The following is a 26,694-nucleotide window of genomic DNA, read 5'->3' as shown; positions in this document are numbered from 1 at the left end:
GCACATGTCTCTCTCTGTAATGAACACAGCTTTTCATTAAATGAAGAAGTGGTGATTCTTACTCCATTCAACAAATTTACACCCTCCATGAAAATGAGATGTGCAATTATCTTCAATTCACCCAAAATGTTAAGTTATACCTACAGGGGTTGCTGGAAATCTAAAGAATAGTTTGTAACTGATGCTATAAGGTCATGGTTTTCTTCTTAAATGAGGGGCAGATAACATTTTCTATCCCTTCTTCCCTCACACATCCCTGTTTCATACCATACTCCCCCTATTGTGGACTGCATATTGTTTAAGTCCTAACACCAGGTTTTTCTCAACCCCACGTGAAGGCTCCAGCCTTTCTTGACAATCCAGCTCATGTCCCTAAAGACCTGATGCATCATATTTCCTTGCCAAAGAATTATTACTGGGGATAACAAGACAGATTTCATTTGACTGACTGAAACAAATTCTAATTGCAATGCTGCCTGTGATATCCTAATCTAAGTGCAGCACAACCTTTGCTGTTTTGTTTCCAGCTACGTTTACCTCTCACTCATCATGTAAGTGTGGAAGATTTTCAACTGAAAAGCTGATATCAAAAGAGCAGTGCCCAGTGAAAAGTGTTTATGTTGCTCCTATCGCCTAGTCCCTGATTACTGCTGCATTCCCTGCTGGATCTGTTTTGTGAAGTGGCTTTTTAAGCCCCTTGGGGACATGCCCAGCAAGTTACATGAAGCACCCCAGTCTGAGTATTTCTGAGAAGGGAAACAAAGGCTGTTGACTCATATGCTTCAAAACTTTGGCTCTCCAAGAGGAAATGACCAGCCCTGTATGTTTCCCCTTCCCATTTTGTAAGCTTCTGGAAGAGGAAGGAAGGTACACCATTATTCTCCAAGTAGTAAGCAGTACTGTAGCAGGGTGAGAAGAGGGTTACGTGGTCAATCAGGTCTGCTGCTCCAATGCTATTCAACCGTTGTTTATAATTATGCATTTTAAACATGGAAAGCTTATATAAAATATTCCATTATTTTTTAATCTTTTTTAATAAGTTTGTCAGCTATTTCTTTATAAATTATCATTATGCAAAAGATGTAGGAAATTGTAGCTGAAGGATTCTTAATCAGATAACACTGTAAACAGTAGTATGCACCTAAATTATTAGGTATCATACTAATTCAATGAGAAAACAGCTGGGCTTTTATCACCTTAAGTGAAACATGCAGATTATCATGAGTAATTTCACAAATACATCAGACAATTCCCTTCAGTGAGATGTTCAGGATTTATTCACTTAACTAAGACAAGTGTTTTGCAAAGATGTTACTGAAAATCTGCCTATCAGACAAAAGAAACTCAGGCTTCTGTTTTGGTGAGACTGTTGAAATTCAGTGATATATGTATGTTTCCTTAAAAAAAAAACCCAACAAAAAAAGCCCACAAAAACCCAAAAAAAACAGTTTTATTCTTTTTAGATTTAATTGGCTTAATTTTTTCTTATTTATAATATGTTTGTGCAGTTTTGTTTTGTTTCTTTGCACAAATTCGAATGTTAACTAAGGTCTGCTTCAGCCTGTCCAAGAAGTTGCTGAGGATCTGTGAGCAGTTCTGCTGCTTTTGAATGAATGCAGTCTGTGAAGTCTGTGTGTACACATGCACATCTATCTATATATATGTATATATGTATCTTCTTCTCCTGTGTTGCAGATTGGCCACATCGAAGGACAGCCAGAGAGGAAAGGGGTCTTTCCAGTGTCCTTTGTGCACATTCTGTCAGACTAGTCAAAACAAACAAATCCTAAACTTGAGCATTGCACATTCTTCATGCAAGACGGGCTTTTTAGCAAAAGCGAACGCTGCTGCCTCCCTGTAATCCTGTGCACAATTGTATATATAGCTGCTGTTACAAATTAAGATTTCATTTAAGTTTCACCTCATGAGGTTGAATTATATGTATTGTAAATATACCGTGTTATTCTGCCTTTGCCAGTATTATGGTAGCCTTGGAACCTGGCACGCCTTACCAGGTTTGTTGAAGCCATCCTGGGCATTTAGCACTTCCATCTCTGTCCGTGCTGTCCCACATGTGTGGACTGCCAGCTTTCCAACATAGGTGGTCTCTGTCACCCATGTACCTGTACAGAAATGACTGTTCCTAATAACTTGGTATTTTCAATATACAACTAGCAGAAAGTTAGAATGAGTGAATGGTTTTGGACAATTTAAAGATCAGTCTGCAGTTCATAAGCGTATGCAGTTTACAGCTATGAAACCCACTTCGATATTTATTTAATATAGTGCTCAGTTAAGTGTAATTATGAAGACAAATATTCACTGACTTTACAGATAACAGTAATGTTTTACAGTGTGCATACAGCATTTCATGTTTATATTATGTGGACCTATGCCAAACTGTGATTGCAGTTCCCCTGTGATATTACCTCACTATAAAAAGTTACAAATTTATTTCATTCGAAAACTTACTTTAATGAAAATTAGTCATATTGTTCTTTAGTAGATATGTGTGAAATTTGCTGGTTTCTTTCACTGAATTCTTAGTAACCAAGGACTTCTAGCAAATGTTAACTGTTGACATTGTGCATGCATTTAGATGCTTACTTGAAACCTGCCTTTGTACAAAAGTAGTACTGTAGTCACATAGCTACATTTGAGGAAAAGAACATTTTAACTTAATTGCTATTCAGGTTAATGTGAGCTTGCAACAGTATTTGTTTATAGCTAAATTGGCTCTTTGAAAAATGATTTTGTGGATTTTTTTCCTCTGTCTTCAACCTTGCTAAAAGTTAGTTACCTAAAATAAAATTTTTAAGTGGTGATATAAGGATAAATTTAAATTATTTTTAATGCTCTAAAAAGTGGAAGCTGAGATGACCTCTTGTGCAATTGATCAGGCTGTTAATGATATATCTCAGATCACAAGGATAAGGCTGGTTTTCATGGAGTTCACCAAACTGTGACAGTAATGGTCGCAACCCAAAGCACGAAGTAAGACATACAGTCACAAAACTCATTTCTAAGAACATCTTTGGAAGGCTGCATTTGACCTGAGGTTTCTTGAAAGTTGGTATAAAGTTGCATTGCCAGAAAACACTTCAATGTATTACTGGAAACTTTAATTTCCTGTGTCACTTTCAACAATAATTTTTAATCTTTTGAAACATCATGTGGTTGTGTTTTTTCCCATGGTTTGTCTGTAGCGGGTTCCATGACTTTCATATGTAGTTTTGTATTACTTGCTTTAAATGTTATTTTGGCTTCAGTACCTAGTGCTGCTATTTCAAAGCAGATTGTCTTGGCTGCATGGAAAGATTTTCATTTCATAAAAGCATATCTCAGACTTTCTGAGGGCTTTCATTTCTAATACAGTTTTACAAGACTGTAGTCAGTGAATATTTAATTCTGTTTGTGGTTAATTTAGAAACAAATATCTGTCTAAATCCCACATGAAAAAAAAATGCAAAACATTTATCAACTATTAATGGTTTTATCATTTATTTTTAAAAAATTAATTCCAAAAAAAATATGCAATGAGTGAGCGAGCGAGCCTGCTGGCATCTAATCTTTCAGTATTACCAGCTCCAGTATTTCAGACTTTATTCTGTTTTTATGGAGAGGAAGTCAGGTTTAGCATTTATTTAGCATTCCATTTTATCCATTACTACAATGTTTTAAGTTGCATTAAAGAACAAAACCTATTCACTTTTGTGGTCAATTGTATTTTTAAGTGATCTTGAAATAAACGGATAAATGCAAATCATATAAAGAAAACCTAGGCATGTAAAATTATGTAGAGTCAAATGTCTATTCTTTTCTACGCTCTTTAAAATAGTATACATATGCATTTTATAAAATTAAATGAGTTCCATAAGGAACAATAGTTCTGTTTATTCTGGCTTATTGTGGGTCATAAGAAATCTGAAAATGTATGATATTGATTGAGTTTAAGTACAGTATTATATTTGAACTCAATGAGCCACTGTCTGCAATTTTGTATATGACATAGTATTTGGAAAGTCTAAATCTTTATGGAAATTAGCTGATAAAGGGTTGGGGGGAGGGTCGGGGGAAGGTGCCCCCAGAGGGGGAAGTTTGCTTTGCAGATGATGTCTTATTTACTGTTGAACAACAGTTGCTATTTATTTTTTTATTACATAGTACATCAACGTGTACAGAAATCAAATCTGGTCATGCCACTAGTTAAAATCTTGACTTCTCATTGAATGTTAAGGTAAAACATCAGTACACGTCTATTCACATGTATTTAATGTGACAGTTTTTGAGTACTGTATGTGTTAATTTCTACTTTTTTAATATTTAAAATTGCTTTTAAATAAATGTATTCAGTTGATCCCAGATATCTGAACAAGGCCCTTTTTGTCAACTGGAATATCTTCTAGGGAGAAAGTCTGGATTCTAAACAGGTAGAACTAAGACATTTGAAATGTTTTCTCTTGAATATAAAGCACTCCTTATATAATGCAATTAAATGTGTATCTCTTTAACAGCTGTTAAATATGGATGCAATTGCCTTTATCTGGAAAACTTTACTTACTAAAGTTAGCATCAAACCACTTGTTTTGTCCATGAGTTTCGATTGCTTTCTGTCTGGCCGTGCAGGCTCTGTGGGCTCCCAGCCCCCTCTGGGTTGTTTCCACAGCAGCCCGTGGGGTTGAAGGAACCATTCACAAACTCTGTCTGTGGGCAGGAACTCCCAGCCTGACAGCAGCTCTCACACCAACTAGAGCAGTACTAATCTTTCCTGGATGGAGTGACTTTGTTGCTTAGAATTTCAGTCTGACCCAGCTTGCAGAGGTTACTTTTCTCCCATCCCTGACTCAGTTCTTGGATGTTTCTCATTTAAGACCCATTCCTGTCAAAGCTACTCCAAAATGAACAAGTCACTTGAAATTGCTAGAAAGCAGTGAGAACATCCTTTAGCCAGAGGAAAAGCTGGAGTGTGGAACTATCAGATCTGGTTTGTATCAAGAACAGTGGCTGCCACAGCACAGGCTCAGGAGACTGCTGTGCTGAGAGCTTCTTCAGACTGGATTGTGGCACTGGTGTGGTCACCACTGTCACAGAACATCCTGCTTGCTTTGTTTCGGGCTTTCAAATCTACATAGGCTCAACATGGGGGTGTTGAAGGGGTGAAATATGGATGTGGGTTAGGAGAATCTGTCTGGTTAAATATTGTTCTCTTTCTCAATTTCTACTGTGTCACAATATTTCAGATAACAGCATTGAGAGAGACATTGATTCCAACAGCCTCAGTTCTCTGTCCTACTTGTATTATGTGTTCTTCAGTGACATGTATTGATTTCTTTTCCTTAGTCAAAATTGAGGTGGATATCTCATATACTTTTGGAGCAGCAGAGAACAAGTCAAACGCATGCCCAGAGAACTCCCTTGTTGTTCAAACTTCAATCTCCTTTCCCTTCTGCTGGCAGACATAAAGCTCACAGTTAAACAGAAAATTGGCATTGTATACCAGTGAAAGTGGTGCAAATATTAAATACCAAAGAATGAAACTCTAAGAAGCTCCCTACTGCACAAGAGAAAACAAACAGTTCAACCATACAAATCTGATTTGTTTTCAGATGCTTCCCCTCCCCAGAACTCTCTAGTTCTGTGTGGTAGTTCACCTGAGTATCAACAGAAAACAACTTTATTTTCCTGTGCTCCACACTTACATAGTTTCATGCCACTCACACCCTGGACTGGGAACCCTTCTGTGCCATGAAACCAGAACTGAACAGAGGAGCAAACGTCCATAAGTGAAGTTCAGCTTCAGACCTTACATTCTTACAGAGAGCTTCTCACCTTAAGAGTTTAAGGCTCTCAGGGATGCTTTTATTGAACCTTTTAGCCCTTCTGAAACAGCTGGAGGCATTTCAAGTGGATGAAAAATGTACACAGAACTGTAAGATGGTTTCCTCTGCATAGCTGCAAGACAACATTTTTCTTATCTAATACAAACCAACTATTCTAAGTAGTCTTAATGTTTCTTTTAGGGCTATACATAACAAGATTTACAGCTCTGTCATCTGCTGAAGGAGTGCTCAGGTTTCTTCTTGAGATAAGCTAAGTGCTGTTTGTCAACTCGTGCTTAGTTGACACCCCCCCAAAACTGCAGCAGGCACAAAACCTGCACGTCTTGGCTGGTTCTGGTCAGCTGCTGCTCGGGAACAGTAAAAACGATAGTGTGTCATGGTACAGGCTCTGCCTTGTTCCTCTGTAAATTACAGAACAGATCCTCCCGGCTGCAGCAAGGCGGATGTCTGCTCCAGTCCTTTTGTAATGGTGGGGGCAGGGAGGAAAGTTTGTGACAGCTGTCACATCTGCTAAGCTGTCAGAGAAGAGGGGAAGCTGATCCGTCATTTTCTGCACCACCTAAAGAATGTTTTGAACAAGGTTTAAGCTTACCTGGAACTTTAGTGTTGACTCTATTAATGCTGTTCCAACAAGTTTGACCTGGGTTCTTGTAGTGTCTGATCAGAAAAATCCCTTCCCTATGGGCTTTTTGTTCTTCTCTGAAAAGCTGTGTAGCACTAGGTCCATTTCCACGTGTGGTTTGTTTTTTGGGGGTTCCCCCCTCCCCCCGGCTTGAAGATAATTTTGTGCCTCTGTTACCTCCCGAAATTAGGAATCTGATTTCTCTCTCACAGTCCCATTGAGTGGATGACTCAACCCTGAGCCCTCAAACTGCTCTAGAATGGCTGTATTAGAGGTTGGCTCTTGTCTTTAACATTTTTTACTTCAAAACAGTAGCATTAGGCTTTGTTTTTGATAACGAATTAATTTTCCCAGTCTTTTCCTCAGGGATAACTTATTGCTTCTGCCTGCAAACTTACAAGCTTAAGTTGCTCTTAAACCTATTTTAGTAATGTTTTTCATCTTTCCCTGCTCTCACATCCCTGCTACAGTAGGTGTCAACAGTCCCTCTGAGCCGGGGCTCTTAGACCTTAAAAAAATTCAAAAATTTAGGTATCAGAAAGGACTGAAATGTGCTTCTGAGCTTCAGACTGAGGGAGAGACATGGCACTTTAAGCTGAGTGCACAAAAAAGGCCAGCAGCTGTTTGGTGATTAGGCAGGGGTTTATTGTGGTTTTCTGTTGGAGCCTGCAGATTTCCTTAATGACCTGACACCAGCAGCCAGTTGCTCCTTTAGACACCTCAAGGACAAAGCAGACTTCTTTTTCCCAATAAGTAAAGGTTCTACTGCCTATAGTCACTTGTCTATTAGGCATCAAGTCCCATCCAGAGCTCCAGATCTACATATCCAAGTGCCTTCCCTTTATTCACTGTAGGGTTTGAATTCAGAGCTGTAGCCCTGCTTTAACAACTGTAGGCAGGAAAGCAAGAGCCCCAAGCTCTTGAGCAGTAAGTGAACTGCAGCCAGCCACATGCTCTCCTTTCAGCTGAGACTTTTTTATTGTGTGGAAACCCACCCAGGAACTGGAAAAAAGAGCCTTATGGAGCAATTTCAGGACCACTGCAGTAGTTCTGACCTCTGTGGGTAGAAGAGTGGGGATGAAGGGCAGATTTGTGACCCAGGATTCTCCTCAGTCTCTGTCCTCCCTACAGGAACTGAGCCAAGCTCTGTAGAAAGAAACAGGAGAACAAATGCTAAACTTGCCTTGATAGGGTGCACAGAGCTGCTTAAAAGGGAAGTTTGGCAGTCTGAACATCTGGAGAGCAGGGAACATCTTCATCTGAAGGGAACTGACACCAAGTGATGATGGAAGATAGGGAGTTCCAAGACTTTTGCAGAGTATAGAAATAAATCTGAGCTCTACATGTGCTACAAGGTAGAGATGTAAGAGCAGGGGCTGGAGGACATCACACACCACAGCTTGGACACCTCTGAAAGAGTATAAAGGACTCCACTGTTGATGCAAAAATCAACATAAGGAGTCAGCAGCTGTCCTGTGAGCAATCCTCTAGGCTGGCCATATACTTACCTGAGAGGTCAAGGTAACGCAGACTCCAGTAGAGTGAAGGTTCCTTGTCCAGGAGAAGCAGCAATATCTTAGCAAGCAGCATTTGGGGTGGGAGGGCAGCAGGGCAGTGAGACCATCTGGTCAGCATTATGCAAGTAGCTGCTGTAATTGCAGGGCCCCAAGAAGGAGCAGCAGGGCCTGTTCCTCCACATTTGGCTGTAAGCAAAGAGGTGCTGCTGCCCTGCCAGAGCAATCTCTGGCTGCAGCCTCACACAGGACCCAGGTGCACCCTTAGATGTGGTTCTGGCACCTCCACTTCCTCCTTGGAGCAGATCCGAAAGAGCCATCTTGCTTAGGGACAGAATATCCTTTAACCTGGCACTTATGTTCCCAGCCAGGTCTGTCTGAGTAAGATGCTTCTGGTTCTAGCAGAAAAGCTCCTTCCATTTCCCCTTCCCTGCTGAGATGTAGAGAAATTTGAGAGGGGAGGACCCCCCCCCCCTCCAAAAAAAAAAATCCCAAAAAACAAAACCCCCACACAACAACACCACCCCCCCCAAACCACCTCCAAAGCAAACAAATAACAACAAAAACCAAACAAATGAACAACAAAAAAACCCTCCAAAACAAACAAACAAACAAGCCTCCAAGAAATTTGGAGGTAGAAAACCCCTCTCTACTTTAAAATCCTTGAGAGCAGGATATGTTCTTCTCATTTACCCATAGCAGTTCCATCTAAAGGCTTTTCATGCCAAATGGAGCCCCTGATAATGCTTATTTAGATGGGGACTGCCAGGGGTCATCGTTTCCCTCTGTAGAGTAGGTGCCTGCTCTGCCCATGACCTACAGCTTAGAATAAAAGAAGACACCAAATGAAGTACTTCTGCACAGGGGTCCCAATACCTAGGGGACTTCTCTTTACCCCAGCCTCACTGCTGCCCACGTCTCCATCTGCTTTGGGCTAAAGATGGGACTTGTAGCCATTGTGGCAAGGCCTGGGTCTTGGGGGCTGCAGAGCGAACTGAAGCATCACAGCCCCTCACCAGTGACTGACAGTAAAGCTGGGAAGCAAAATGCCATTTAGAGAAATTACCTTAAGACGTGTTACCCACACCTAATCCCTGTCCCTTCCTGAATGGGATTGATGGTGCAGGAGAACAACAGCATCTGTTGCTGGAGGGAGAGCTTCCTGAGGAGCAGATGGAGAGGGCATGTCCTGGGGGGACCCTCACTCCTCTGGCAACCAAGATGTCATCAGTTGTCAACAGGAGGGAGAAGATGAATAAGAAACAGAACAAGGTGCCTCAGAGATGTCACAACTGTTCTGGACTGTGAGTGTAGTTCTAGAGATGGAAGGAGCTCTTGGGGCTTGAAGGAGAAATTAGGCCTTGAGTTCTTTCTTTGATCCTCCAAAGCCAGTCTTGCAGACAATGTCTCACTGAAGTGGCCTGGCTGCCAGGCTGGATAACCAGGCCTTGACCATAGTAAGGGACCAACACCTGCATTTGAAGCTGTGAACAGCCCTGTCCCAGGATGTCACTCCTTCCCTGGGCACCAGCCTGTAGCCCCAGGTGCTGCTCCATCAGAGCCTGCAGCCAGGAGACTGCTGGAGATGGCTGGGGTTTGTTACACGAATTTGAAGCCTGCAAGGTGCTGCTGCATGTGGCTGTCCCCTGCCCACGGGCGCAGAGCCCGGCCCGTGCTCTGCCGCGCTGTGTGTGCTTCCTGCGTGCTCCCCCGGAGCAGCCCGTGAGGGCAGGGCCGTGTCCGGCTGCCCACGGGGGTCTGTCTCCCCAGGCCCCCCGGCATGGATGTGGGGGCTGATGCCAAGGCTCCGACCTGCTCCCCGTCCTTTCCCCCCGGCCCGGCGGGGTGAACACCCCGCGAGTGCCGCCGGCCCGGGGGCTGCGGGGAGGGAGCGTGTGAGGGGCCGGGGATCGGAGCCGGGCGCGGCGAAGGTGCCGGGGCCGCCTCTCCCTCCCCCCGCGCCGCTTCCTTTTATATCAATGCGGCACCGCCGCCCGCAGCCACAACCTGCGGCCGTGACGCCGCCGGCAGCCGGAGGGACGAGGCTGCGCCCCGTGCCCAGGTAAGGGCTGCCCGCGCCCCCCGGGCGGGCGGAGCGGGGCGCAGAGGCAGCGGCGAGGGGCGGCTCGGCGGGAGCGAGAGGGAGACGGGGATCGCCTAAGGAGCCGGGAGGAGCCTGAGCAGAGCGGTGGGGTGAGCGCCCGTGGGGAGCCGCGGGGCCGAGAGGAGCCGGCCATCGGCCGGTGTGTGTACATGGCCATCCCCGGGCGGGAAGGCGCAGCCCCCGCAGAGGATGCTCAGCGCTGCCCGGGCGGCGCCGGGTGCTCTGCGGGGCCGCGGAGGGAGCGCAGGGGCGGCCGGAGGCAGCTCTGGCCGAGCTCCGCTTCCCCCAGGGCACGGGGACTGCGAGGCCGCCCGGGTCAGGGCCCGAGCGGATCTGCTGCTGTGCGGGGCGGGTGACGGGAGCTTCTCCCGTGTGCCCGGGGTCCAGGCACCGACCTGGCAGATCCAGCGAGCGGTGTGACAGCGCTCACACCAACCCGCACCATCTCCAGTCGCTGCCGGACTGAGGCTGAGCAGCAGCAAGCCGGGCCGGCCGGCCTCGGGAGGAAAGCCGTGGTTCGGTCCTGTGCGCCCTGGGTGCTGCCTGCGGCCGTCCTGGGCTGGGAGCAGCAGTGACCCCGTTAGATGGAGGCTTTCTGTACAGATGCGGGGTGCCAGGCCCAAGACTTATTTATCACTCGTCCTCGTTCATGCAAATTTTGTACCTAAAAGTTCAACCCAGCAGGCAGAAATGTGCTGGACTGGCGGAGAGGGTGAGCACTTCTGCTTTGGGGTGTCTGGTACTTCCTCATCCGGGCAGCAGCGCTGGTGTGGTTGTGATCACGACTCTGGGTGAAAACTGCCCCTCTCTTGAGCAAGCTGTAGCATTTCAAAAGGGTTAGTGCTGAAACAGAACAGAACAGAGCAACCCCTAAACAGTGAGGATTACCTGGCTATATGCTTTGGAGCAGGAGTTACCCTTTTGCCATTTAAAAATGAACTCTTATCCCTAATAACCATTTCTTAATACACGGAAAAAATGCATACATTCTTTAATTTAAGACCCAAAAGGCCATGACGATGATGCTTATTCAGTGTTTTGTAGTATGTGACTAAAACACTAGAAAGGCCCTTTTATTTCATTCAAACACAGAAAACCCCACATCTCCACCCCAAACTGAGAAGTGCTTTGATGAGATGTGGGATTTTGGTGGAAGTTTAATGTCCTGTTTGTTTCAGAGCTTGACTGAAAAGGAGGTTGGCAATGGCTGCTGCCTGTTTAATGTTGAGAAGGCCAGAACTGATGCTGTGGGGATTTAGGGAGGGTTCATGGTCCCTACATGTGCTCTGAAGGACCCTCTTGGGTGCACACAGACACTCTGGGTCATTTCAGTGCTTGGTGCTGCTCAGACTCATCTTGCCTTAGAGAGAGGCAGCATTTGGCTGCGATTCCTCCTGGGTTCCCTGCTCAGCAGGGATCAGGAGCCTATGTCTGTCCAGGCAGCAGGATGCTCTCCAGCTGCTATTGCAGGCAGCAGTCCCTACCTGCTGCTCGCTCTTGCTCTCTGGGAGCATTGCTCAGGCCAGTGGTGCTCCCTCATTAGTGCATTCTCTGACACTTGTCACCACTTGCTTTCCCAGGGTTCGTGATGTGGTTTCCTCCATGGCTCCACAGGAGCCCCTGGTAGGAAGGAGCTTCTGAGCAGGTCTGAGGCAGTGCTCTGCAGGGAGACTAGGAAATGTTCAGCATCCAGTAGAACAGTTGTACCAACAGGACTTTTAAAGGCAATTCCAATAAAGTCCAGAGCATCCTTTTCTCTAACTGAGATCGATAGTTCAGACTGTTCAGCAAGGAGCATGTGCGATGGATTTTCAATAATCAGCACAGCTCAGGCTTGAGCAAAAATTATTAGGCCTCATTCCATGCCTCTAAATCTGAGTGTGCCCGGCAAGAGCACTGGGAGAGGCTGACGCACTGAGGGGAGTTAAAAAACATTAATTCTGCCTCTGAGCGTGGAAGGGCACAGCCACTTTCAACTACTATTTATTTCTTTGTACTCAAAGGTATCAGAGAGTACATAGTGGCTCACAAAAATAAAGGCTGGTATTTGAGATACTTCCTGTGCTTGTTGGAGGAGAACAAGGCCCAGAGTATTTTGAAAGTAAAAGCCTATTTCCTGTGAAAAACTGCTGAAGTGACGTGTGAGATTGTTTCAGAGCTGGAGGCACAGGCGATGATTCAGGCCAGCAGTGCTGGCAGCTGGGCTGCTGTGAGGCCGAGGGGAGCGTGCTGAGCACCAGCCTGTCTAAACCTGCCGACAGGGCACAGGCACAGCATCGTGTGCTCCTCTTGCTGCCCTGGGAACAGGAGGACAGGGTGTGCCCTCTGGCTGCAGACAGCCTCAGGGGCTTGATTAGGGACTAGAGGTTGGTCTGCCAGCAGGTAAAAGCAGACCTGCTCTGGCTGAGTAAGTACAAGCTCCAGAGGCTCCGTAGAGAGCCAGTGTAGCTCTCTGAGCTACCCACAAGCACAAAGGTGATTCCATTGTGGTATCAGGACTGTTTCTGTATGCTGAAGGTCATTCCTGCACTGCTCTCTCTACCCTGACTTAGAAATACTTGTCTCTGAGGTTAGTTCAGTCCAAGACCTGTCTTCCTGATTGTCTGGTTTAGGTTTTCCTTTAGTGCTTACCATGGCTGTGAGCCTACTTATCAGCTGAATCACTGCCCCCATACAGACCTGCATGGTTCCACTGGGAGCTGAATCCAGCTCACTGGCTCCCAGTGAGCCTTCTCTACCCTGCAGCAGCTCTGCTCTGAGGGAGGAGGTGGCTGGGAGCAGAACACAGCCCTGACAGTCTGCTGGAACACAGTTGCTGGAGCTGGTTTTCAAATCTGCAGCAGGGCTGTATCTCACAGTGGGTAGGAAGCACTTTGCACAGTGTCTGCAGTCACTCAGCTGCTGGAAACCTTTGTTCTGTGCTGCTCTGTGTGGAGCTTGATATAGATTTTTTTTTTTTTTTTTGTGCTTGAGTTCTATTACTGTCCTAGCTGGGTATATTTTAAAACAAATACTGTGCACATGAATTTATTCCCTTGAGGTCTTTCTTCACTAGAGATGTTCAAACTGAATGTATGTGTGACCTTGTAGTAATAGGTGGGATAAGTCTAATATGTAGCTTTGGTTTCCATTCCCAGCAATTTTTCAGGTGGTGCAAGCTGCTTTTCTATCATAAAAATCCATTTTTACTAAAATTTCTTTCTAGAGCTGAGTTTTCTATCTGTTTTGCAGCAATGCTGTAAGATCTACCCCAGGGCATCTAGTGGACAAACTCATTTCTCAAAGGCTTGCTGGATAGAAAGAGAAAAATACCAAGTCTTCTGACTACAGCAGAAAACCAGGGATTTTATCTGAGTCTTGCTAGGATAGCCTTTGTCTCAACCAGAAATACAACCCCCCCATCCCATCCCAAGCATCTGCCTTGTTCCCAATCTTGAGGTCAAACCTCCTGGCCACAACCCTCTCTATCTAAGAAAAAGATGTAGACACAAGTTGTAATCCGTGCTACGAAAATCTAATCTGTGACCTAATTTGTTGTGATACCATGAAGAAGCTGTCAGGAGCAATCATCATAACCCGTGGCACGGAGGCACTGCCGGCTTTCCAAGAGTGCTCACTCGCCGGAGCCCCAGAGGGAGCTGTGCCATGCCGAGTGAGCACATTCAGGCTCCTCCACTGACAATTTGGGGACAATCTACAGACAACTCTCAGGTCAGTTTGTTATTCTTTTACAACTGAAGTGGTATGGGCAGTCTTAATATGTGTGGAAGGGAACCTCTTCTGAAGATCCCAGTGGAACAGGATGGTTTGAAACGTGTGGGAAGGAATGAGATGCAACCAAAACTGGGCAGTTTTCTGTGCGTGCCATAATTGCTGTTTACCTGCCTGTTGTTCATTCCCCACGACCATGGCAGCAACTTGGATGAAACCAATTCACTGGGTGAGTGGTTAGAGCAGAGACTTGTCTGCATAACTTCTCACCAGTGGGAGCTGTGGTTGCGTGGGCTGATTCTCAGAGGGCAAAAATGGCTGGCTTCTGGTCTGGTACAGCCCCTTTGGGCCAAGTTTGCTGTCCTCTAAGGAGAGAAAGCAAGGTCTTTTTTGGTATGTTGCTGAAAACGTAGCACTGTCAATCTTGCTCTGTGAGGCTAGAGAAGGAAGGAAAAGTTTATGGGTCAGGAATGCACATGTAATAGGCTGAAAAACTGGGAATTGTACTCCTAAGTCCCTGCACTGCTACGTCTGTGAGGGAAAAATCTTTACTAAGGAACTACTGCTGTATCAGAAACAACAGAGCTAGGCTTCCATTTTGATTGTTCTAGAAATAACTGGGAGGGTTTTGTTCTGGGGTTTTTTTTTTGGGTTTTTTTTTTTTTTAATATTATGCTTCAAATGCTTTACTTAAAAGTACTAAATTAAAATTTACAGGGACATGCAGTCTGTTAACAACTGCTAAAATCCATGTCTGGTTAGTGAGCCCATCAACCCATTTGGACTTTGAGATCCAGGTTACTGGATCCAGTAAGATGCATGTACATGGTCTGCTGCCTCCCTTTCTTGCCCTCACTGGAGCTACCTGTGCTGCTGTGCATTAGATCTTAAGACATCTTCTTTATTTTGAACCCCCTCTTTATTTTCAGTACTTTGTTCCCTAGCATACACTAGGTGTATGTTAGCCTAGAATACTTGCATTCTGGTAGTAATTTGTGTGTTCTGTTTTTTTGTATTTCAGTGTACTGTTACCCACTCTGAGCACTCAGAGCTCAAGTTTCAATGTGTTATTTGTTGATTTTTGTTCACTCCAGGCTTTTCTCTCCACCCACTCACTTCCTCTCACAAATGTTTCCTCATTTCACCACTTTTTCACACCCATTTCTAGCACAGGGTTGCCTCCCACTGCAGGCAGGCTCAGCACTTCACCTCTGCGGGAGACAGGTGACAGATCCAGGTGTGAAGGGAGGAGCAGAGGGACCAGAAGTGCTTGTCCATGTCAGGAGAAAGGTGCAGGGGCAGGGAGAGGAGGACTGGGTGCAGGTGTACTTTTGGGAAGCAGGACCAAAGGCATGTAAGCAGGGTGGGTGAATGGGTGGAGGGAGTGAAGGTAGAGAGTGGGTTTATGTTGTGCTCATGATTTGGCACAGCACAACCTCTGCGTGTGCACAGCTGGGAAACAGCCAGGCATGCTGGGTGGGATCTCTGAGGTTTAGGGAAGGTGCATCTCCAGACCACAGTGCAGCCAGGCCAGAGGCCCTCAGCAAAGCACAGGCAGCTGAGGTGGCACTTGTGATAGCTCCAGGTTTTAATGTGCAATTTTATTCTGTCTGCCTTTTATTTTTAACAAAAGGTTTCTCACCTCCCCTTGGACAGCACCAATTTCTTAACCACGCAGAGTGCATCTGGCAGCTTACAACCTGTTAAAAAGAGGAAAAAATATCATGATGAAAATAACATGTCTGTAGTTTTAAATTAGGTAAGGGCTAAAATTAGTAGGAACAGGCCTGTCTGTGGCTGTACAAACCAGCAGAGGATTAACATTCATCTGGTGCTGAGGAAGGCAAGCAGAGGTTTGCAGCTCACACTTCCTTCGCCTTGTCCCACTCCTGTCCTCACAGCTTCACTTCCCCGCAGGGCTCAGTCACCAGTTAGCAGAAAGCTGTGCAGATACCACTAACCTTGTGCCAATACTCAGTGCTACTTTCAGCACCGTGAAGTGTTAGCAACGGCCAGAGCATTTTTACCACACTCCTTTCATTTCTTTGCTGAACTGCTATGAGTGCAGCTTTGGGTGCGTTGTGTTAAGGTCCCTTGTTGTCAGAGCCCTGAATGTGGCCTGAGTCGCATGCTGGGGCCTGGATCCCACCATTTCTTTGGTGAGATAGGAGCTCCCAAGACACTTGTTTCCTCCTCCCAGCTGTGGTTTACTTTCCTCTTCTATAATTGTGTTTCTGTTAACAGGGCTGCAGTAAAAACAGTTGCTGAATTATTCACCTCACTAGAATAATTCTCGGGTGGTTTGCTTCTTTGCAGACTATTTTTCATCTCACATCCTGGCATCGTTTCCATTCGCAGCATGACCCATGCAAACAGGTTTATTTCTGCAAGTTAAAGTGTGCAGTAGACTGGTGGGGTGATGTGTTTGAGGGAGGGAGAACAGCAAGAGCCTTCATCTCTCCCCCCTTCCCTGGGAACTGCTGCGCTAGGCCCTGTGCCCACTGCCAAAGGCAAACTCCTGGGAGTGAATGTTCTTCCACCCCTAGCATATCCAGAGGAATCAGAGGTCACTTGGAAATCAAAATTAAACAATGCCTTAGTGCAGCTTTGAAAAGTTTACTCAAAGGGGCTGGCGTTGCTCCAGTACAGTTAAACTGGTGATCTCCCTCCTGTAACAGCACCAGAGAGGGCTCTGGCTTGGCTGTCAGTGGCCAGGGGTGGCTGCAGAGCTCCACCCTGGGTGGCAGGGCTGGATTCACACTCCTTGCACCATTCTCCCAAACAGAGCATGCAGGGTGCAAACCCAGGGAGGGCTGGACTGCATCAGGCACATTGCTGCCCAGAAACCTCTGGCAAGGGTTGTACTGGAGACTTGTGAGGTGCCCTGGCTGCTTCAGGCAAGGGCCAGGGACCATCCCCAAATGGAAAAGTCACAGAAAACCTGGACTTGGCTGGTTTCCCTGGGTTGTGCCTCCTCTGAACCTATCCCATGGAGGGACAACTGGAGGCTGTCTCTGCAGGCCTCATCCAGCAGCGTGCTCCTGGCAGTGGACAGCTGCAGTTACATGATGGATGATTTGTGTTCCACTAATTCAGAACCAGAGACATGGGGACAGAGTGACATGGGGAGTACCGCAGTGGTCTGCAAGCTCTGGGGATGATTTGGGCTTCCATGTTGGTTGGTCTAGATCAGTCAACAAAACTCATAGGTAAAAAACAGGAGCCCAGTTCCCAGGACTCTTCTGTCAATCCCAGAACTGAGGAGAGCAGGTGTTCCTGCCTATGAATCCTAACTCTCGCTGAGGGACTCACTGATGACCATCTTCTGTGCTTTAATGAGTCTGTCAGGCACCCTGCTTACATTGAAGCATTAAGAAATATTTACTGTACATGTTAGTGTTCTTTTGTAAGTGCACTCTGAGTATCACAGATATCACTGGCAATGGCCTACAGAAATCCATCAAATGTGAATGAAGAAGCCACTCCCATCTCTATTTAAGGACTGGGACCACATTTCTTTCCCAGGATTACTGCCTTGAAAGGAGATAGTTTTAGGAGTGCCTCCAAGTTGCAAATCTTATACCAGGACTTCTTGTGCTGAGGATCCACAGCTGATACATCCTGGTTACTGGTGTTACTATAATTGCATTTATGAGCAAAAGCTGCTTTAGGTCCACTTGCACCCATTCTATGTCTGCTGCTACCCCCCCTGTATGCCTGGACATAAAATGAATCACACCACCTCTAAAATGCATTTATGCATTGAGGTATAAATGCACCCAGGTCATGTAGCTGCTGTTCATACCAAGAAAACTGGTCTTTTAAACTTGTTGAGGTTCTGTTTGTTCTGGCATCTTTTTCTTAAAAAATAAATTACCTGATGTGAGAAGCACTTAGTGGATGTACTCAGAACTCTTGCTTTATGTAAAAAGGCCACCTGTGTGGTGACTGTGCCACCCTACGTGCTTCTGCACAGGGCTCCCAGGAGATCACATAGCTGGCACAGGAGCAGTAAATTCTTCCCCCTGCAGACTCCTGCAAACACCAGGCAATTTGAGGAAGCAAGAAAAGAAAGCAGGGGCCCAGAAGGACAATTCAAGTGAGCATGTAGAAAAGGACTGATCCTGATAACCTTGAGTGGCTGCTGAGCTCACTGGCAGGCTGGAGGATTTATTCAGAGCCCTTGGAGAGGACCATCTCATCCAAGGCCACCAAACAGATCATGCCCTATCAGCACATTCCCCACTGCTGCATGGGTTTGGAGCTGTTCCTGGGTAGTTTTCACAGAGCTGAATACAGTTATTTGCATGTTGCACAGTGTCTGGGCTTTTCCTCTTCCTCTTAGCTCAGTTGGGCACTGCTGTACAAGTGTCTGCAAGGGAAGTTGTGTTCTCAGTCAGTGCCCAAATTGGTGTAACTTCCCCTGGACATTGGCTCCCAGAACTGCAACCCCGTCTGCACCAGCCCTGCTGGGGAAGGGGAAGAGGAGAGGCTGCTCTGCAGGGGGACTTTGGTGAGGAACTTCCTCTGTGTTTGTTCTCCTCCCCTAGTTCCTCATGCATGAGATGATCTGAGTCCTCATGTTTCCCGTCAGGTGACATTCACCAGCTGGGGTTTCTGCAACAGGGGATGCTCATGTCCACTCGAGAGGAGCCGTGGGCTTCCTGTGAAATCCCCTGTGGAATAACAGCACACACCCCATCCACATTACTACCCATGTGTCCAGCATGCCTCAGCCTCTTATCAGCCCTGCTGCTGGAGGAGCTTTGGGGGGCAGTTAGAAGTGTCCTTGCTTCTGGGGGAAACCAGAGCCAGCCCATGCTGGCCCTGCCTGCTGGGGTTCAGCACAAGGAGCAGATCCCCTTTCACTCCCCTCTGTTAGGGGCTGCACCACCTGCTCAAGTACAGGGAGACAGGAGGGAGATGAACCATGTTTCTGTCCCCAGTGCCCTGCCTGCAGCCGTGGCAATGCCCCCCGAGCCTTGGTCCAAGGGCAGGTGATGATTCACACCCAACTCAGACCCACCAACTTGCCAAGCTGGTCTTTCTCCAAAGTTGCTCCACATCTATTTTACCCTCTTCTGCAGGATGCAGCCCATACCAACATTCAGGCTTTGCTGTGTTCCCTTAAGATTTGACCTACTCACTATCTGTCAGGCAGTTGTGGGTGTGTTCTAAATATTTGTTTAGATCATCTTTCTCATAGCGTGCTGAATAGTTTCTGAGCTGGAATACCAGGCAGAGCATTGCCCTGGGAACAAATTAAGCTACCCCCTCTTGGTATGTTTTTACTTTGTTTTGTTTTCTTTCCTGCATTATTTTGTTGGGCTCCAATACTATTGCAAATTTCACTGACATCAGTAAAACTCTGACAATTTCCCCAGTGGATCTCAGCAGGATCAGAACTCTTCAGAGATTAAAGCATATCCATTTGTGTGAAAGACATATTTTCAGAGGTCATTGAAATTTGGTCTCTTGTCCCAGAGTCTCCTTTTGCCCTAGACACTAGTATTGCAAGTGCAGTAGGTGAATTTAGGTTCCAGCCCCATGAGAAGATACACTAGTTAATAGAGAGAACTTTAGAAATTGTCCTTCCTCTCTGTGATGTAATTTTTATCCCTTGAGTGTACAGAGATTAAAAGATAGTTGATGAGCATACTAAACATTCATTGCACATTTCCCTTCCAGTATCCAGCTGACCTCAAATCTAGAATGAAATGAATTTGCATTTGTTTCTAAAAGTATCTTATTTTTGTGAATCAAAATGTCAACACGTTTGAAAGTGGTCCCACATGAGACATTTGTATCTCTTGGAGTTAAAATGGCTGGATCAATGTCCCATTAATACTAAGGGTGTTTAAAGGACAAACTCTCTGCCTACTGCAGTGAAAATTTACCCCGAGATATGACATTTCACCTGCTACTGAGTATAAGATTGTTGAATATAATGGACCAGAATAGCAAGATTTGCACATGCTGGTAACAAAAACGAGTGAGCATCAGATCTCATTACAGAAACCTTTTTTTTTTTTTTTTCCCTCCTCCTTTTTCAGGCATTATAGCTTGCATGCTCTTTGCAACTAATATTACTGCACTACTCAGAAGCCCGTGCCTGAATTTGGGCACGGTTTAGTCATGCAGCATATGAGTGGATAAAGAGAGCCCCAAAAAGCTTCCACTCAGAAGGGTGCTAGGAAATTAGAGCATCAGGGTACAGCCAAAGTCTTGTGGCACAAAGCCTGGTTCCAGCTTCACCAGTTCCTGCGCTGGACCACAGAGCTATGAGCCCCATCACTGCTCTCCTGGTGGCAGCTCTACTGATGGACAGTGCTTTGCCAGAGCTTGTCTCTGCCCTCAGCAGGGCTCTGTCCTGGGGGAGCAGCAGGACAGTTGGCAAGTCTCGGCCCCCTCTTCCTCAAATGAAATACAGAGACAACTGCACTGAGCTCTTGGCAAACTACAGCACTGCAAATCATCTGAACCCAGGGGCCCGGTGAAGCTGAGCCTGAGGCGAGGCATGTTTACCCAAGGAAGTGCCAGCAGAGCCCAGGAGAACATACCATAAAATTGCACCATAGCGTCCCTCCCTTGTGCTGTCACGGAAACCAGATGCCAGGATGGAAAAGCACCAGGAGATGAATAAAAAAGCTTCAAGTGTCAGAGAGCCCTGCTCAGCCCTACCTTCTGCTGCAGGCCATCCATGCTTCCCGGCATTCCCTGGGCTCCTGCCAATTCCCATCAACAGCTGTGGTTTGTGGTTGTAATGCTCAGCATTTGTCTCCTCTTTCTCCTAGCAGACCTGCCCAAAAGCTGGATGTGCAGCATGTAGCAGTTCAAGAGTCCCAGGGCTCCCAGAACTGGCCTCTAAGTATGAAAACAAATCTTTACTCCTTTATCTTCTCCAAGGCCTGAGACATTGCAAGTGTGGGTTTGTGAGGCTTCTGGGCCCTTCTGATGGCATTTGTGAGGAAAGGTTGCATAACACAGTGCTTTATAATACATCATTTTCTTTCTTTTAAAGAACAAGAAAGTCCCAGCAGTAAATCTAAACCTGGATTGCCAGGCCAGAAGCAGCCTGCTTACTGCCTTTAGCAGATGAATTGTTTGTCACTCCACCATGCTGATTCCCAGTTTCTGTATCTGTGTGTTGCTGTTGAGGCTGCAGTTTGGGTGGGAGCGGCTCCAAGATGTTAGCAAGTGTCTGTTAGGAATCCCACTCCCTGTTTCAGGAGGCTCCAGAAGTTCATTAGATGTTTAATAGCTTCCAGTCACTGCTGTGGTGGATGGACCTGAACTGGTGACCAAGGGGGAAAAGGTTCTCTCACACATTTACAAACCCTGAAGCATCTGTTCCCCAGACGCAAATTTGTCTAATTCCCCTAAACCACTGGTGATCTGCCCTGAAATGATACTCCCATTCCCTTAGGAAATCCCTTGGGTTGATATCAAGTAGATAGTTATTTTTGGATTCTTTCCCAGAGAGAGTGCACTGTATTGCTCTGAACCTTACACACCAAATAAATATATCATCCTACTGTAGTAAAGGTCCAAAAGGTTTTATTGAAGGGGAAACAGATTATTAATAATTAAGGGTAGTTCACTGTATTGGTTTTGAGCCAAGTAAAGCTAATAGAACTTTTTTTAAAACAGAGATAGAAGTGTAGAATATTGAGACTGAATTGATTGCAGCATTTAATGCAAGATAAGGTCAATTAATGGATTTCAAGGGTTAACTCTGTATTAAAATGAAACATGAAGTGTACAAGCAATATATTAAGCATTTTTAAAGATGAGCAAAAGCAAACAAACAATCAAAAATAAAAAAAAAAACCCACTCCTTTAGTAGCATTAGTAGATTCCTGTGTTTTTTTCTTCCTGAGGGAGAAACTCATATGACCAATATTTTTACTTTTTTTATCCTAAAGCTGTGGGTGCTTATATGTATGTGTGTGCTTTTCCCTTACCCCCTTTTAGAATAAAATAAAGCCTTTGCAAGAAGATGATCAGTGATTATTTCTAACAAAATTCTCCTATGGCTGCCTGCGATATTCTTGTGGCAGGGAGGGACAGTAGTGTAGAGGGAACAGTATTTGACAAATGCTGTTGTAAGAAAGGCTCTAAATTAGGGGAGTTCTAAACTGCTACGTGTTTGGACCACCCCATGTTGTTTATTGTCTACCCAATAACAGTTTCTGGGTTTAAAGGTATATTTTATATTTCTCTAAAATAGCAGAAAAACATGACACGGAAAAGAGAAAACAATCATCAGGTGATTAGCTAGTAATGAGGGTGAGGAAAGTTTTAAAATATTCTGCACTGAGCAACTGAAATGTTTATTCAGAATAAACCTGCAGCCGTTCCTTCTCACTGGCAGCCATTATATTGTAGTGTTGTCCCTTTGCAGCCTTTCCCAAAACAGCCACTTCTTCTGAAATGTTTGTCTAAGTCTCAATATGACATGAGGTCTTTTTCTACACTGTGATCTCCTACTCTTGGCCTTATTTCTTGGTAGCCATTCAGTCTTCCAATGGGCACACGTGCCCCTCTTGGCCATCTGGCCACATTCAAGTCCTGAGTGCAGCCCCCTCTGCACTAAACCCAAGCTTGTCACACTCAGCTGCAAAACCTTTCACAAGCTCAGGGGCAGAGTCTGTCATCCGAGCAGCAGTGTGTTGTGCCTTAGGACAGAAGTGACCCCATTAAAACCATTTAGAAGCATGCACACTTGTGACTGGCTCACTGCCCTTATGCCTCTCCTTGCTCTCACATGGTTCCCCAGGCCCTCTCACATCCCTGCTTGAGCTGGCCTTCTTTGAGCAAACCACAGAAATGTATTTTCTACATCTGCCCCTACCAGCCTTTTAAAGTAAAATTCAACTGATAAACAATTAAGATTAAAATAATAATGGCAACATAATGGGAGCATGAAGGAGCAGGTACTATTTGTCTCTTCTTAGAAGAGAAGACAATATAATTGAAAAATAGAGTCCTGTGAACAGTGTAACTAATGAATTGTAATTTTCTCCTGATTTGCATTCTGTATGCCCTGCATTTCCCACTGGATCTTTCTCAGTGCAAAACTTCTGGGCTCATCGGTCTTTCCAGCTCTCTCCTTCCCTGCTATGTTCCCAGTTCTTCCCCTGCAGTACCCCCAGGCTCTCTTTTACATCTTGCCAGCCAGGTAGGAGATGACCCAAGCAGTTTACTGGGCAGTATACACATGCTGTTGAGTGTCCAGCACCATAAACCTGATTTCCAGGGAGTGTAGGCTGTGAGTCCTGGGACAGGAAGAATGGCTGTCGCAGGCCAGGGGCTCACAGGAAAGCTAGAAAGCAACTCCAAGTGATCAGCCTCACTGCATAACACGTAGTAGAGACTCCGTGCTGCTCCAGCTTTCGTACCCATGTTACTCGGTGTAGGACTACCTTGGTGGTGGAAAGCCAATGTGTACAGCAGATCTCAGCCTTTGTGGTTTCTTCTCATCTGTGGCTTAGTCTAAAAGTTGCTTGGAGCAGGAATTGCACCAGTGGGTTTTTAAGGCATGGTACAAATATTTCCAACTTAGCTTTTTGTGTATGGAATTACTGGAGTTTAATGGTATCACTTTAGGCACTGAGAAGTTGTCAGAATGGGAGGTACCACAGCCAGGTTTCGAAGCCTTCTTGCTTAATGTCATAAGAGAAGTCTGGGGTCAGAAATATGGTCTAAGCTTCAGAGTTACAGCCTAGCACCTTACAAGAGAAGACCATTTTGCTTCTTTCCGTTTTTTAGCTTGTTCACTGCCTGAGACAGGAACAATTTAGAATCAGGAGAATATGACCATGTATTTAAAAAGCCCTGCTGGTTTGTGATGCAATCCTGCAGAGGCGGTGTGGTCATGGAGAAAAACTGTCTAGTCTGATCATTAACATAACAGGCACCTAAGCTGTGACTCCAGGAACCCGTTTGTCTCAGATGGGACCGGATCCAGATTGGTATAAACAGGCACAGAATGTTTCCCAGCTCATGCGTGGGGTTTATCAGCTGGACATAAAAAATATTATCTTTTCATCAATTGAGAAAACTCAGAATAAGTTTAAGCAATTGCAATGTGCAATACCAGCTTTACTCTCTTCTCTTGCTAACTGAATATTAAACAGCTGTATCTGGTGCTAGATTTAGCCCTAGGTGCCATATTCCTGCTCAGGAAAAAGGAAGAGAAAGACGTCTGGTGTGCAGTGTTGCAGTTGCTCAGCAGAGGAAGTGTTTAAGTGCCTGCCTAAATGCTTTGTTTCATGGAAGCGTTCATCTGCACCCAGTCTGTCTCCCACAGATTACAGCACGGGAAAGTCCTGGCTTTCCATTTCCTCTGCTAGCAAACTCCTCCTTGCAGCTAGAGGGACTTGTGTTTGTGGGACTAGTAAGGACTCTATTTCTGTCCCTTGAGCTCCCCAGACATCTCAAAATGATTGTGCTCAAAAATTCTGCTTCATAACCCAAATATGCCTACCATGAGGGTGATGGGTGACTGGGAATTTCTCATCCCACAGAAAAAGAGTGCTACCTAACCACTTCATATGAGGTCATGGGAGAACCTACAAGAAAATGTGTGTCCTGATGAGGAAAGGGTTTTTTCAAAGTTCTTTACATTCAGCAATTTGGTACCCAAAAATGGTTTTATTGTCTGCTGCTCTTTGGAGCATGTTGATAGCATTGCAAGAAGGCAGCAGTATAAAGGGATACAACAGATGACTGCATCAAAACAGTGTAATTTTAAAGCAGTAGATGTAGTTGGTGAGCTAATAACTAAATCATAGTCTATTTTTTCTCTCATTTTTCAGTAGCCTTGTACTCAATATCACTTAGATCACACAGAAAGATAAATTTGGTTTATAGAAGTTCAAGTGAATGCTGCAGAACCAGTTGAGGTTTTGATTGACTAAATTGAATTCTAGGGTTTTTTTACTAAACAGAATTCTAGTTTTCAGATTGAACCAAACATCACACAGGTAGTGGTGTAACAGCAGAACAGTGGCAACAGTGACACTGCAGTCCTGTGAGGTGCTGAGCACCCTCAGCTCATGGTTGTGCCACTGAAGCTCAAGAAAACACTTCCTGTGGGATGCAGCCTGAGATGCTGTCCTTGCTCGTGTCTTGCCCAGCAGTGCCTAACACTGTTATTTTGTGAAATCCATATTTATTCCCTGAATTTTGAAATTGCCCCCTGAGACTGATATTCTGCAGAGCCCTTCCCTGAGGTGCTTTAATTAAGTTACCTATTTCCCCAGCAGAAGACTGCAACTTCCCCTGTGATGTGAAGAGGAAACTAAGAACACCTGTAGCAAAGGAAACAGCTGAGGCAAAGTGAAATGGTCTCTTGACAATGTCCCTTGGTAACACCTAGACAACAGGCCAAAAATCACGAGCCAAATGCTGTTCTGAGGGCTTCTAATAACAAATGAATTAAGCACTTTGGGGAAAAAAAGAAAACAAACAAACAAACAAAAAACCCCTGCCCACCAATAAACAAAAAACCTGCAATGATTGCATCATGACAAAGGATGTGATCAAAGTAAAATACCAGTCTCATGCTCCTGAGGTAGACAGAGATCTCAGCGAAATCAATGAATATTTGTTTCCATCAGGGCAGCACAACTGTGTTTGGTCAAAAACATCCAAATCAAACCAAAACAAAAAACTGTGTTCTCTTCCAGAGAGTCATGAGACAGTCTAGCTTTCTGGGACATTGTCTCTGAAACATTGATTCTGTTCATTGACTGGAATACTATTATGCTGGTGATCTGAAAAAAAAAAAAATTGGGGAAGAGAAGTAAAAGAAAATTACAATGTTTGTGAGAAAGTTCCAGTTCAGATATATATTTTATTTCCCCCTGTGGTCCTGGTGGTTTACTTTGTTTAATAAACTGGCTTGACTGGGGCTAATGGGAGGTCAAGTGAAACTCTGCCACTCTACATCAGCTGATTTGCAGCCTCCTCTGACTTGGTGAAGCCCTCGGTTAAAGGTACTGACTGCTACTCAGAGTGAATAAGTACAGTGGCCTTTAGGAGTTTACAGTGACACTTAGGAGTTTTCTGGAGAAAGGTGCCTCTCATATGAGCAAAGGTGATGGCCCAGTTTTTCCACTGCACTGAGCAGAGACAAACGGGGGCTTTTCCTCCACTGAGTGCCATCAGTGCAGAGTCACAGTCTGTGGTCATGACCTCCTAAAACTGGTAATGCTGGATTGTCTCAGTTGCTTTGCAGGCCTCTTCCCTTACCAGTTTACTACCAGCACAGGTTCACCACTGCAACTACTCAAAGTACTTGTCAGTCCAAAAGAGTCCATGTGGTGATCACTGAAGAAATTCTGTATTTCACAAACTTTTATAAGCAGCTTAAAGATTTCAGAGTCTAATACTGTGTTCTGCTCTATTCTGTAGCAGGTCTACTACTCTAATTTGTCTTTCTATTTTCCAGTAGAGATAAAACATGATTAAAATAGCTGCAGTTCCTCTTTCCACCTTCCTCAATGCTTACTGGTCTGTAATCTTCTAATGCAGGCTTAACACCTGACATTTTCTCTTTTTTTCCTCCTTTTTCTTCCCTGTCTCATATTGGTGAGCTGTATCTTTGAGGTAAGGCAGCAAAACGTTAAAAAAAAGGGCTTCACTTTGTAAAATCTCCATTATTCTTGATCACAGTCCAACTGACATGGCACAGAACCCCTTTGTGTTACAAGACTTTAAAAAGTGTTCATTAATTGAGAGCTTGTTGTGTGTTTTAGCTGAGGCTCCCCACATGAAGAGGCCGTGCTGATCATTTGTAGGGAGCAACTGCATCACCAGATGAGCAAACTTGGAAATATTCTTGGACTTTGTAATGGCAGAAGAGGAGATGACTGATGCAATTAGTCACGTGAAGTG

General features: G+C 45.1%; 2 protein-coding genes across 5 annotated transcripts in view; both read left to right on the top strand.

Annotated features, from left to right (window-relative positions):
* ASAP1 (ArfGAP with SH3 domain, ankyrin repeat and PH domain 1) overlaps nucleotides 1–4,580 on the top strand; it is a 145,639-nt gene extending 141,059 nt beyond the window's left edge. For all 3 annotated transcript variants that reach the window (XM_066336157.1, XM_066336140.1, XM_066336149.1), the window contains one exon: nucleotides 1,696–4,580. In XM_066336157.1, coding sequence (XP_066192254.1) covers nucleotides 1,696–1,770 — 75 coding nt within the window. In that variant the 3' untranslated portion in view covers nucleotides 1,771–4,580. The remainder of the gene's footprint in view (nucleotides 1–1,695) is intronic.
* A 5,408-nt stretch (nucleotides 4,581–9,988) lies between these two features.
* The window catches only part of CYRIB (CYFIP related Rac1 interactor B), a 97,246-nt gene continuing 80,540 nt past the window's right edge, over nucleotides 9,989–26,694 (top strand). The window contains exon 1 of one of the 2 annotated variants that reach the window (XM_066336094.1): nucleotides 9,989–10,038. The gene's annotated coding sequence lies outside the window, so the exon portion shown is untranslated. Of the gene's footprint in view, nucleotides 10,039–10,149; nucleotides 10,170–26,694 lie in introns of those variants that run through there. The other variant, XM_066336100.1, reaches the window with a different exon arrangement.

Source organism: Sylvia atricapilla, chromosome 1 (assembly GCF_009819655.1).
Source record: "Sylvia atricapilla isolate bSylAtr1 chromosome 1, bSylAtr1.pri, whole genome shotgun sequence".
NCBI lineage: Eukaryota > Metazoa > Chordata > Aves > Passeriformes > Sylviidae > Sylvia > Sylvia atricapilla.
The sequence above is the reverse complement of the archived record's forward strand: the minus strand, read 5'-3'. Positions and strand labels throughout refer to the sequence as shown.